This window comes from Garra rufa, chromosome 2, assembly GCF_049309525.1.
Source record: "Garra rufa chromosome 2, GarRuf1.0, whole genome shotgun sequence".
Taxonomy (NCBI): Eukaryota; Metazoa; Chordata; class Actinopteri; order Cypriniformes; family Cyprinidae; genus Garra; species Garra rufa.
Window position 1 is genome coordinate 2,762,717 of NC_133362.1, and position 13,350 is coordinate 2,776,066.

Below are 13,350 nucleotides of genomic sequence, written 5' to 3' on the forward strand. Positions count from 1 at the left end.
TGAGCTGCTGTCACTCCAGAGCGGATTATACCTGCATTTACCTGCAGAACACACTGATTTCCCTTTGCTTATTTTGACTGACAAAAAAGACAAGACACACTCTCATTGAGTCTTCTGATCTTGAAACACCTGTCCTCTGAGTGTGCTTTATTTTGTAGAAAACATGGAAACCCTGAAGACGCTTTAATATGTTATGGATTTTATTAGACAGGTGACGAACGCACAGAGTTGCATTATAACTGAATGTTCAACACACTCAAATATATCTATAGTAGTATGAACATACGCATGAGCGGAAGAAGAGGAAGCACTCGAGTTTAGCATAATAAAAGCTCCATTTGAGTAAAACTAGCATCATATCAAATACACACACGACGGTAAAGGTGGTCACAACAACCCATCTAAAAAAAAGTCTGTTTTAAAACATCGTGCCAGATATATATATTAAAAGCTATACTACTACTAAAGTAAAACAAACATTATTTTCTAGGTTATAATCACACAGATTTCTTCCATGTTTAATTTTAAAAGTAAATCCTCTTTGTTGGCCAAAAAAATTACGTTTTCTTAATTTTCAATTAATAAAAGTTAAATAAAAATTTTTATCCCTTCATTTCATAACCAAAACATTTTAAATACACAACGCATAATTTTTGAGAGGAAAAACAGTTTTTAAGCTATTTTAAGAATAATTTTGAAAAAAAAATAAGCATGCATTCAAATAATTAGACCTGCTAAAACATAGAATTTGACAATAAAACAAGGCAAGAAAAAATGAAAATTTCATAGGGCCCTAAAAGCTCTTAATCAATTGCTGTGAAAATTGCATTATTTTATGCTTTTTGATTAATAGAATTTAATTGAACTCTTTAAAAGAGGTCGAGAAAAATTTAAATGGAAAAAAATGGAATTTGGGGGGAAAAAGATACAGATTTTATAGAGCCTTAAAAAATGAGTAAGTTTGACTTTTGGCTATTGCTACTAATACATCCGTGCTACTTAAGACTGGTTTTGTGCTCCAGGCTCAAATATATATATATATATATATATAAATGACAGTCTGAAGTGAGTGTTCCTGATCAGAATGATTGACTGCGGTATTGATTGTGTGTTTTGTGCTGATGAGTTCAGTTTGTGTTCAGACTGAATCTCTGCTGTAACAGTAACTGGTTGTTGGGAGTGTATCATGTGATCGTGTGTGTGTGTGTGTGTGTGTGTGTGTGTGTGTGTGTGTGTGTGTGTGTGTGTGTGTGATCGTGTGTGTGATCGTGTGTGTGTGTGTGTGTGTGTGTGTGTGTGTGTGTGTGTGAGAGAGTGTGTGAGAGAGTGTGTTCGGGGAAGGCCTGTAAACTCCTGCCAAGCTTGAGCTGCAGTGACGTCATGGAAAGCTGCTTTATTTTATTCTCTCTGTCTCTCTCTCTGTGTTTCTCGTGTAGGTTTGCTCACATCATATCAGCAGATTTTCAGCCCTTGTTTAGTTTGATACTGAGAAACCCTGAGACTCATTTTCTGGGAATAAAGCCGCTTAAACTGGAATATGAGGCCTGTGAGCGACAGATTTTATTTGATTTTATTTTGCTAAGGCCTCCTAGCAGTTTTGTTTTGTTTTATTTGTTTATTTTTTACTTTGTTGATGCCTCCTAATAGACCCAGTGTTTTAATTTATTTTAACTTAATTTAATTTTATTTTATTTATTTTGCGGAGGCAAATTCATTCATTTTGTTTTAATTTATTTTATTTTATTTTATTATTATTATTATTATTATTATTATTATTACTGATGCCTCCTAATGGATCCAATGTTGTTTAATTAAATTTAAATTTAAATTTAAATTTAAATTTAAATTTAAATTTTATTTTATTTTATTTTATTTTATTTTATTTTATTTTTTAATTTCATTGATTTTATGAAATGCTGTTGCCTCCTAATAGACCCAGTGTTTTGTTTTAATTTAATTTATTTTAATTTAATTTAATTTAATTGACAGGGTTATTTTATTTTTATTTTTTTTATTTTATTGATTTTATTTTGCTGAGGCCTCCTAATAGACTTAATTTAATTTAATTTAATATATATATATTTTTAATTTAATGTAGTTAGTTTGTTTAACCCAGTGTTTTGTTTTCATTTATTTTAATTTAATTTAATTGACAGGGTTATTATCATTAACTAAAATAAAAATTAAACCCTAAAAAATATGGAGCTCATATTATGACAAAACTTTTTGAATTTGAATTGTACAAATTTGAATTATTGACAAGTGTCATTTCACAAAACTGAATATTATATGGTATTTAACATAGTTCTGAATTCGATTTTTTAAAACTTGAATATTGAACATTTGAAATTGAACACAACTGAATTTTCAAATCGCAGATTTTCAAATAGACATGTATTTTCAAACAGCAGATTTTTGTTCCGATTTCTAAGACTTCAAATATACAGTTTTTAAAAAAACAACTTCAAGTTTTCAAGATGAAAAAAAAAATTCGGAACATCAAATTCAGTGTTCAAAATTCAAAGCGCAGAAATTCAGATCGTACAGAAAGTAGGTCAGAGGTTATGCACAGGGAAGAGTAGATGATCTACGAAAAGTCGAACGAAGCATTTACTGTGACCGAGAGGGGGCATGTTTGGTTCACTTAGGCTAGTTTTGCCGTGGTCACAACATATTAACTCGTGGGTACGTGATAATACGCCGTGGCCACAAGTTATTATTTCGTGGGAACATCATATTAACTCGTGGGAGCGTGATAATATGTCGTGGCCACAAGATGGCAGTGTATACATAGTTACACGGCTTTGCGTAAAACGAAACTGAATGCAAAACGCGTGCACGCGTATTCAAAGGCAATTTTAATACCCGATGTTTGGAGAGCGACTCCCCAACAAATTAGACTACATACATATCTAGGCTGTTATTAGTATGCGGGCTATAAAAGGTTGTGTTAGTTGTCTATAGCTTTGCATCATACTTGAGATCTCTTGACTTCAGGTTCTGAAAGTTTTGCCGACGAGGAATTTTTACTGGAAGTGCAGATTAAAGGGTGAATATAACATATTTAATTTCGGCTTATTGATAAACTATTACATTTTTATAGTTAAGGAATAAATCATTCACGCAGTTTCATTTGAAACACAATGAACACAACATGCTCATTTATCGTCACAAACTGGGGTAAATACATTAATAAAGTAAAAACTTAATTGGCATAATTGTCAGGCGTTTACAGTATTTGCAAAATATTTTAGCATATTAATAATACTAGCATAATTATACAGAGAGTTAATTAAAGCACTACACGAACTGAAAGGGAAATAAGCATATAAAACAATAAATATAGCCTATAAATATAGCCCTAACCAGTTAATATAATTATTATAAAATTAGGCCTATTGTATTAGCCTACTGTTTAATAATAATAATATACAAATATGAAATATAAAGAACCGATCCGTTAACAGGCAAGCGGTGCTCCTGCAGCCAAAATACTGCCACTTACGTCTCTTTGCGTCAGGCGCCGCCAGAGATAAAATATGTCATGTCCTTTAACCAGATTTTTAACAACAAATAGAACATTTGTCGGTAGTGTTGAAAACGAAGATCATGTAATGGAATTCTCCTAGTATGATCAATCAAAAAAAATAAAAAAAAATAAAAAAAAAATACAGAGATGTGCCTGACATTAAGACTATTCATGGGACTATGAATTATAAATAGAAGAACACATATAGTACATTTCTGTTGTGTTTATTTTTAATGAAATCAAATGTGATCTTGTTGTTTGCAACTATAGCAATGTCTTTCCCAAAACAGCACAAATCACTTCAGGCCTTTTCACACGGGACGCGGCAGTCGCGAGTGTCTATTTTCAAATGTTCAATATTCAAGTTTTAAAAAATCGAATTCAGAACTATGTTAAATACCATATAATATTCAGTTTTGTGAAATGACACTTGTCAATAATTCAAATTTGTACAATTCAAATTCAAAAAGTTTTGTCATAATATGAGCTCCATAAAAAAACATTTTCATAACTTGATGTAAACTGAAAAAAAACAAGCTGGCTTTTCCCTTTTTTCAGATTAACGTGAAGTTCTAAAATAACAAAAACTGAAATAGCAATTAATAAAAAACTATATAGACATAAAAAAAAAACAACTGGCAAAAAAAGTTACATTTCTAAAAAAGGCTTCAAAAGTTCAATATATTAATAATAACTGTAATAGTTTATCAAGGGTAATAAAAAACACTCCTTGCTCTACTCTCTATTCTCATATAAAAGCTGTTTTAGTTGTCATGAGTGATGTGTTTACTGACGTTGTGACTAATAATGCTGATTAATAAACGTGTTTAATGTGTCGGACGTGTGATGCTTCATTTCAATCAGCAGATTTTCATTGACAGAGATCCCTCATTATTTGCTCGTTAAACACATTAAGCGTCCCATTAGACACACGCTATATTACACAATATTACACATGATCAATATTTCACACAGACAGCTGAAATATGATCATATGGCGTTGATACAAGAACATGTTTGTCAGTGAAACGTGACTATATTTGTTTCTCATGGCCTTAAAAAACTTTGATCTAAAGGCTTCTGATGAAATGATGCAACAGTAGTTTAGTAGACAAATAGAAATGACAGATGTTTGTTGACGGATAATTGTGGACTTGAGGACAAGTTCCTCAAGATGTTATATAATAATTAAAAAATATATATATATATATATATATATATATAATCCAGATCTGATGATCTGTTTGTTTTGTTTTGATGTTTTTTTTTTCAAGCATCTTTTTGTCCGAGTGTCTCCTGCTGTTTTACAGGCGTTTAATGGCTTGCTAATATTTATTTAGCATTTACACAGTTTAACACGTGGTGACAGCTGTTATTAATAGCACTTTTATATGACAGTAAACACTCATGTTTAGTTATTCTGTTGGTCTGAACAGAAATGAAGGTTTTTAGACTCCAGACAGTTTTTTTATTTACTGTACAGAAGCTAGGAGTAATTATTAAAAATTAAACAAAAGTGTATAATTCCAAAATTCAAGAACTGAATGTTTTTTAGTGTAAACATAAACAGCAAGGAAAAGAAAAAAATATATTTATTTATTTTCTCCTCTAAAGCAGATTTCAATGATATTTGCGATTTTATTATCAATGAGAGTTATTGAGCCAATTAATTAAAATAAGAAAAATATCAGTTTACATTTAGATTTTTAGTTATTTGTAAAATGTTTTTAATTTGATTTTAATCTTGTGTTGAGGCCCTCTTATGAACGTTTTTAATGCATGTTTTTGTGATTTTTTTTGTGTGTGTAAATTTTACTAGTGACAAAATCATGTTATGTAATCATGTTATGTGCTTTTGTCACTAGTATTATATATATATTACATTTTACTATTTAGGTTTAATTTTTATTTTATTAGGTTAAGTTATTTAAGTTCGTATATTTTATTATATTGCTTCAAAATAAGTTTATTTATTTATACTGGCAATATCTCCGTGAAACTTGACAAATTTTCATTTCACATTTTATTAATTTTATTACTGTTATAATTAAAAACATTAAGACTCTTATAGGTTTGGAAATAATTAGAGATTATCCCAGTTTTCCCAAGTTCACACGAATCCTGATTCTTGATTAAAATTACAGCCATTAAGCCAATTAATTAAATTAAGAAAAATATCAGCTTAAAGCTTTATTTTTAGTTGTTTAAGCTTGTTGAAATTTAATGTAAAATGATTCAAATTTGATCTTCTGCTGAGGCCTCCTAATGGACACAGTCATTTTATTTTATTTTATTTTATTTTATTTTATTTTATTTTATTTTATTTTATTTTATTTTATTTTATTTTATTTTATTTTGCTGAGGCCTCCTAATAGACCTAGTGATTTATTTTATTTTATTTTATTTTATTTTATTTTATTTTATTTTATTTTATTTTATTTTATTTTATTTTATTTTATTTTATTTTATTTTATTTTATTTTTTATTTTATTTTATTTTATTTTATTTATATTTTGCTGGGGCCTCCTAATAGACCTAGTGATTATTTTATTTTATTTTATTTTATTTTATTTTGCTGAGGCCTCCTAATAGACCTAGTGATTTTATTTTATTTTATTTTATTTTATTTTATTTTATTTTATTTTATTTTATTTTATTTTATTTATTTTATTTTATTTATTTTATTTTGTTGAGGGCTCCTAATAGACCTAGTGATTATTTTATTTTATTTTGTTTTATTTTATTTTATTTATATTTTGCTGAGGCCTCCTAATAGACCCAGTGTTTTTTATTTTATTTCTCAAGTTTTTAATCTAATATTTATATATTATATAACTTCTTAACGAACTTGCAAGACCTTGAAGAACTTGTAATACTGTCAGAAGTGCTTTATTTTTTATTCATAATCATAATGGACTTTAGGTTGTTTGCATGATCATGATGAATGAGTCTTACACACACAGAGGTGTGAAGCAGTGTTATCCGTGTGTCCGTACGCTGAGAGCTCCACTAATCACAGGAGTCCATCAGAGGAAACCACAGGCCATGGGCTGATGGGAAATCTATAGCGTTATTGCCGCACATCTACTTTGATTTGATTCGGCTTTTAGCTGGAATAATGCGGGTCTGGATCCGGCTCTGTCCCGCACCTCACAAATCCTCCCTGACACTGATGTAGACTCCACCCGCGGCCACAGCCTTGACCCGCGGCGCCTGCGAACGAGTAATTCACTGCCGTATGGATTTTCTCCTTCGGGTCCACACCTCCTGCTGAACGCGAACAGACGCTCCCTCAGCAGTGCACACACCGACTCTGCTGGACCACTTCATAGTCTTACACTATTTATATTCATTTATTATGTTTATTTAATAATTATTTAAAATCATTTATTTATAATAGTTAATTATTTTATCATTTATTTAAATGTGTATATAAAAAGATTAGATTTTTACTAAATATTAAATACTAAAAGTACTATTAAAAGTACTATTAAACAGTAAATGTGTACATTTACACTTTTTTTTACTTTTTTAAAAGTACTACATGTTATGTAGTACCATAATAATATTACTAACTTATATTTATAACGGTAATATGATAATAAATATAATAATCCTAAACAATTAGTATATTTGATAATAATTATTTACAATTATTTTGTTATTCGTGTCACTTGTCACTAAAATTTAATTTTTTAATAAATATGCACACATTAAAAAAGTGTGTATAAATATATTTAAATATTACATAATATGTATTTGATATTTTTATTTAGCAAATTAATTAAGAAATAGTCAGCTTACATCTTTATTGTTTGGCTGGTTTAGGTGTTTATTTTATACATTTATATAAAAAAAGATAGAATTTTTACTTAATATTAAATACTAAAAGTACTATTAAAAGTACCATTAAACAGTAAATGTGTAAATATTAACACATTTTTTTTAACCGTTTAAAAGTACTATATATTAATAAATATAATAATCCTAAACCATTAGTATTTGTTATAATAGTAATTTTTTACAATTACTTTATTCGTGTCACTTGTCACTAATATTGAATTTTTAATGAATCTACACAAATTTTAAACAAGTGTATATAGATATATATATTTAAATGTTATTTTAGAAAATTAATTAAAATAATAAATAGTCAGCGTACATCTTTATTGTTTGGCTGTTTTACGTGTTTATTTGATCTTAAATCATATTAATAAAATTTTAATATTACAATATTTATAGTATTTTATGTTTTGTTTGTTATGTATAAGTATGTGTATATATATATCTTTAAGAAATGAATATATATATATATATATATATATATATATATATATATATAATTTTAGTAAAAGGTTTAGGTCATTTAGTCATCTTTTAATTGCAATTAAAATTACATTTTTTCGTTTCTTCATCTTATTAAACAGTAAATGTGTAAATATTTACACTTTTTTTTACAGTTTAAAAGTACTATATTCAATTTTCAAAAAAAGTGTGTATGGGTCAAGGACATTAATTTGTCTTTACAAAAGTGTTTTTATGTCCATAAAAGGCATGTTAAATGTAAGTAAAGTGTCTACTTTTGAGGTTTCAAATGTTTTTGGAGAATGAAATGTTACAATTGATTGAAATAATGTAACATTGTCATTCAGTGTAACACAATATTTATGTAAAAATTCAAACAACATGCTTATTTTGACCTATGCATATTAAAATAAGTAAAATAAGAGAAAAATATTACATTTTATTGTGTTTTAAATGATTACTTTTTTTTAAACTAATTAGTATTTGAGGTGAAAGTAATTCATCATTTAATATGTCATAAACTGATTTTTGTTGTAAATATGTCTGACAAGATTGTTACACTGAATGACATTTTAGTGGTGTCTTCTGTAAATTAGGGGAAAATATATTATATTTATTTTTTGCTCAGAAAAACAAAAACAAAAATGCAATTACATTAAACAGAAAACTTTTAAAATTTTATATATATATATATATATATATATTAATATAATATAATAATATATAATAATATATATATAATTTTAGTAAAAGGTTTAGGTCATTTAGTCGTCTTTTAATTGCAATTAAAATTACATTTTTTTGTAATTCAGTTTTTAATAAATGTTGTTTTATTTTTTTAGTACATCAAGTTAAAGTTAAAAAATTATACCCCTGTGCTGAAATCGTTTCTTCATCTGATTTGGAGTTATTGCTCATGAATACATGAACTGATAAAATGCACAACTTCAGTGGATAAAAGTATCTGGCATATAATGTAAACTGATGTTAGAAACTGTTCAACATGTGTTTTATTTGATGCTTTTGATGCTTTATTCTTCATCTCCAGCATGTCTCACGTCTCTTTCTCTTCTCATCTACAGACAGTTCAAGCTCACCGGCCGCACTTCGTGGCGCTTCACTGTCAGGAGGTCGGAGGCAAGAATTACGAAGCGTCCATGGCACACGTGGACAGCTTCATCAAGTGAGTCTTCATCGGCTCCTGGAGCTGTTTCACCCAAACCCGAAGTGTGAATCCGGTTCCTGATCAAACAGCGGCTCCAGCTCCTGTGTGTGTGTGTGTGTGTGTGTGTGTGTGTGTGTGTGTGTGTGTGTGTGTGTGTGTGTGTGTGTGTGTGTGTGTGTGTGTGTGTTTTCCATATATATCATCTCATTATTAAAGGACAAAGACAATATTTACACACACACACCTGAGTAGCTCAACCGCACTGTTTATTCAGCACAACCTGCAGACGCCATAGAAAAACTAAACCACAACCAGAGACTAATTGACTACAAAATACTACAGCATTACCATGGTATTCATTATATTCTATGAAACACACATTTCTTTTCATTTAATCCATGGAAACGCAGGGGAAACACTGGCTACCATAGATATATATACGTATATGTATATTTTTTACCTATTAGATTGTGTTTTTTTTTTTACATCTACACCTACACCTACCCAACCCTAAACTTAGCCCTTACTATATTTTTTATCACACTGTACAACAATAATACAGTTTTTTTATTACAGTAAGTACTAATTAGTTGTAATTCTACATTTTACAAATGACAAATTTGCCACTATTTGATTTTGACCAGTTGTCAGTAAGAAATATTTCATTCTCCAAAAACATTTGAAACCTTAAAAGTAGACACTTTCCTTACATTTAACATGCCTTTTATGGACATAAAATCACTATTTTAAAGTTCTTTTGATGTGGACATCTTAACATCCTTGACCATTTTATGTTGTTCAAATGTTTTTGGAGAATGAAATGTTACAACTTGTTTGAAATAATGTTAGATTGTCATTCAGTGTAACACAATATTCATGTACAAATTCAAACAACATGCTTATTCTGACTTGTACATAATAAAATAGATAAAATACATTTTATTGTGATTTAAATAAGTAAATAAATAATCCTTACTGACAACTGGTCAAAATCAAAATAGTGGCAAATTTGTCATTTGTAAAATGTAGAATTACAACTAATTAGTATTTGGGATGAAAGTAATTCATCTTTTAATATGTCATAAATTGAATTTTGTTGTAAATATGCCTGACAAGATTGACACTGAATGACATTTTAGTGGGTGTCTTCTGTAAATCAGGCGAAAATGTATATTTATTTTTTGCTCAGAGAAACAAAAACAGAAATGCAATTAAATTAAACGTTTTAATATTTTTTTGGGAAAAACAACAATAATTTAAAGCAGTATTACACTTATTGTTTTTATGCTTAACCCCTTTTTCTTCTTTGACAATTATATTTAAATACTACATAATTATTTGATATTTTCAGCCGTCTGAGTGCTGGAAGTCCACTGTAAATTCTGTACCATTTTTTATTTTTTTTTTGCTCAGTTTCAGTCTCTGAATAAAATTGAGCTTTTACTCTATTTATTTAAATGTGTATTAAAAAATAATAAGTTTTACTAAATATTAAATACTAAAAGGACTATTAAAAGTACTATTAAGAGTTTGTGTAAATAATTACACACTTTTTTACTGTTTAAAAGTACTATGTTAAATTTTCAACAAAAATGGTCAAGGATGTTAAGATGTCCACATCAAAAGAACTTTAAAAAAAGTGATTTTATGTCCATAGAAAGCATGTTAAATGTAAGTAAAGTGTCTACTTTTAAGGTTTCAAATGCTTTTGAAGAATAAAATGTTACAATTTGTTTGAAATAATGTTAGATTGTCATTCAGTTTAACACAATATTCATGTACAAATTCAATCAACATGCTTATTCTGACTTGTACATATTAAAATATACAAAATAAGGGAAAATGTTATATTTTATTATGTTTTAAATGAGTAAAACCTAGGATAGTGGCAAATTTTAAAACTAATTAGTATTTGGGCTGAAAGTAATTCATCTTTTAACATGTCATAAATTGATTTTTGATGTAAATATGCCTGGCAAGATTGACACTGAATGACATTTTAGTGGGTGTCTTCTGTAAATCAAGGAAAAACGTATGATATTTATTTTTTGCTCAGAAAAACATAAACAAAAATGCATTGAAATTAAACAGAAATATTTTAGATTTTTTTGGGAAAAACAGCAACAATTTAAAGCAGTATTAAACTTATTGTTTTTTGCTTAAACCCTTTTTCATTTTTAACCCTTATATTTAAATATTACATAATTATTTGATATTTTTAGCCGTCTGAGTGCTGGAAGTCCACTGTAAATTCTGTACCAATTATTTTTTTTTTTTTTTTTTTTTTTTGCTCAGTTTCAGTCTCTGAATAAAATTGAGCTTTTACTCTATTTATTTAAATGTGTATTAAAAAAATAATAAGTTTTACTAAATATTAATTACTAAAAGGACTATTAAAAGTACTAAAAACAGTTTTTTTTTTACAGTTTAAAAGTACTATATTCAATTTTCAAAAAAGTGTATATGGGTCACAGACATTAATATGTCTTTACAAAAGTGTTTTTATGTCCATAAAAGGCATGTTAAATGTAAGTAAAGTGTCTACTTTTGAGGTTTCAAATGTTTATGGAGATTAAAATGTTACAATTTGATTGAAATAATGTTAGATTGTCATTCAGTGTAACACAATATTTATGTAAAAATTCAAACAACATGCTTATTCTGACTTGTACATAATAAAATAGATAAAATAAGGGAAACTATTACATTTTATTGTTTTAAATGATTACTTTTTTTTAAATTAGTATTTGGGGTGAAAGTAATTCATCTTTTAATCTGACATAAATTGATTTTTGTTGTAAATATGTCTGACAAGATTGACACTGAATGACATTTTAGTGGGTGTCTTCTGTAAATCAGGGAAAAATATATTATATTTATTTTTTGCTCAGAAAAACAAAAACTGAAATGCAATTACATTAAACAGAAAACTTTTTAAATTTTTTTTGGAAAAACAACAATTTAAAGCAGTATTACACTTATTGTTTTTTGCTTAAACCCTTCTGCGTCTTTGACCCATACATGTATTATTACATCATTATTTGATTTTTATAGCTGTCTGAGTGCTGAAAGTCCACTGTAAATTCTATACCAAAAAATCAGTATTTTTGCTCAGTTTGAGCTGTTTTTTTATATTTTGACTATATGAGCCATAAAAGCCTGATAAACGTGTGTTTTGTATTGTTTTGTCAGAGAGCTGCTGTCCAGTGATGCTATGAAGGACTTCAACCGTGCTTGCGTCTACCTCGACAAGAACTACAAATCCCAGGAGCAGTTCACAGTAAGTTTCTCAGTCATGTGTGTTTGTTTTAGGGGTTTTTTCTGTAGTTTCTGTCTGTAGATTCACTGTAGAACCACTAGAGGGCGCCACTGGTCTTCTGATTCCTGGCTGGTGATTTATTGCAGCTATAAATGACTGCTCACAAGTTTCTGCTCATTGTTTTACACATTTAATAATAGTAGTGTATGATTAATATGAATGACACATGTCTGCTTTATATCTGCACAACCTATTTCAGTCATTTAAGCAGGAACATTTGGTTTAGGTTTGTTCGGAAGCATAAAATTGAATCACATGTTTCTAATTCTTGTGGTGTTTGCTGTTTCATGTGATTTAATCTTACACTGCCACTCAAAAAAAATTGGGATCATGAGAGATTAGAGACTTTTCTGCTCATCAAGGCTATGTTTATTTGATTAATAATATGGAAAAATAACTGTAAAATTGTAAAATATTATTGCAATTTAAAATAGTGGTTTTCTATTTTAATATACTTTAAAATATAATTTATTTCTGTGATGCAAAGCTGAATTTTCAGCATCATTACTGCAGTCTTCAGTGTCACATGATCCTTCAGAAATCATTCTAATATACTGATTTATTATCAGTGTTGGAAACCTGTGATACTTTCAAAAAAAATCCTTGATTAATAAAATGTTAAAAAGAACAGCGTTTATTTATAAAAGAAATATTTTGTAACAATAAACACCTTGTTCAAAGTTTGAGGTCAGTAAATTTTTTCTTTCTTTCTCTTTTTGAAGGAAATTAATACTTTTAATCAGCAAGGATGTGTTCAATTGATAAAAAAGTAATAGTAAAGACTTCTATTGTTAGAAAAGATTTCTATTTTGAATAAATGCTGTTCTTTTTAACTTTTTATTCATCAAGGAATCCTGAAAAAAAGTATCACAGGTTCCAAAAACATATTAAGCAGCACAACTGTTTCCAACAACTAGTTCTGATAATAAAGGTAATAAATCAGTATATTAGAATGATTTCTGAAGGATCATGTGACACTGAAGACTGGAGTAAAAAATCAGCTTTGCATCACAGAAATAAATTATATTTTAA

At 28.2% G+C, this 13,350-nt stretch overlaps 1 protein-coding gene across 1 annotated transcript in view; it reads left to right on the forward strand.

Annotated features, from left to right (window-relative positions):
• LOC141325799 (inositol polyphosphate-5-phosphatase A-like) overlaps positions 1 to 13,350 on the forward strand; it is a 97,165-nt gene that overhangs the window by 64,990 nt on the left and 18,825 nt on the right. Inside the window, exons 3-4 of the mRNA XM_073834530.1 lie at positions 8,917 to 9,017; positions 12,192 to 12,279. Of these exons, the coding sequence (XP_073690631.1) occupies positions 8,917 to 9,017; positions 12,192 to 12,279 (189 nt within the window). The remainder of the gene's footprint in view (positions 1 to 8,916; positions 9,018 to 12,191; positions 12,280 to 13,350) is intronic.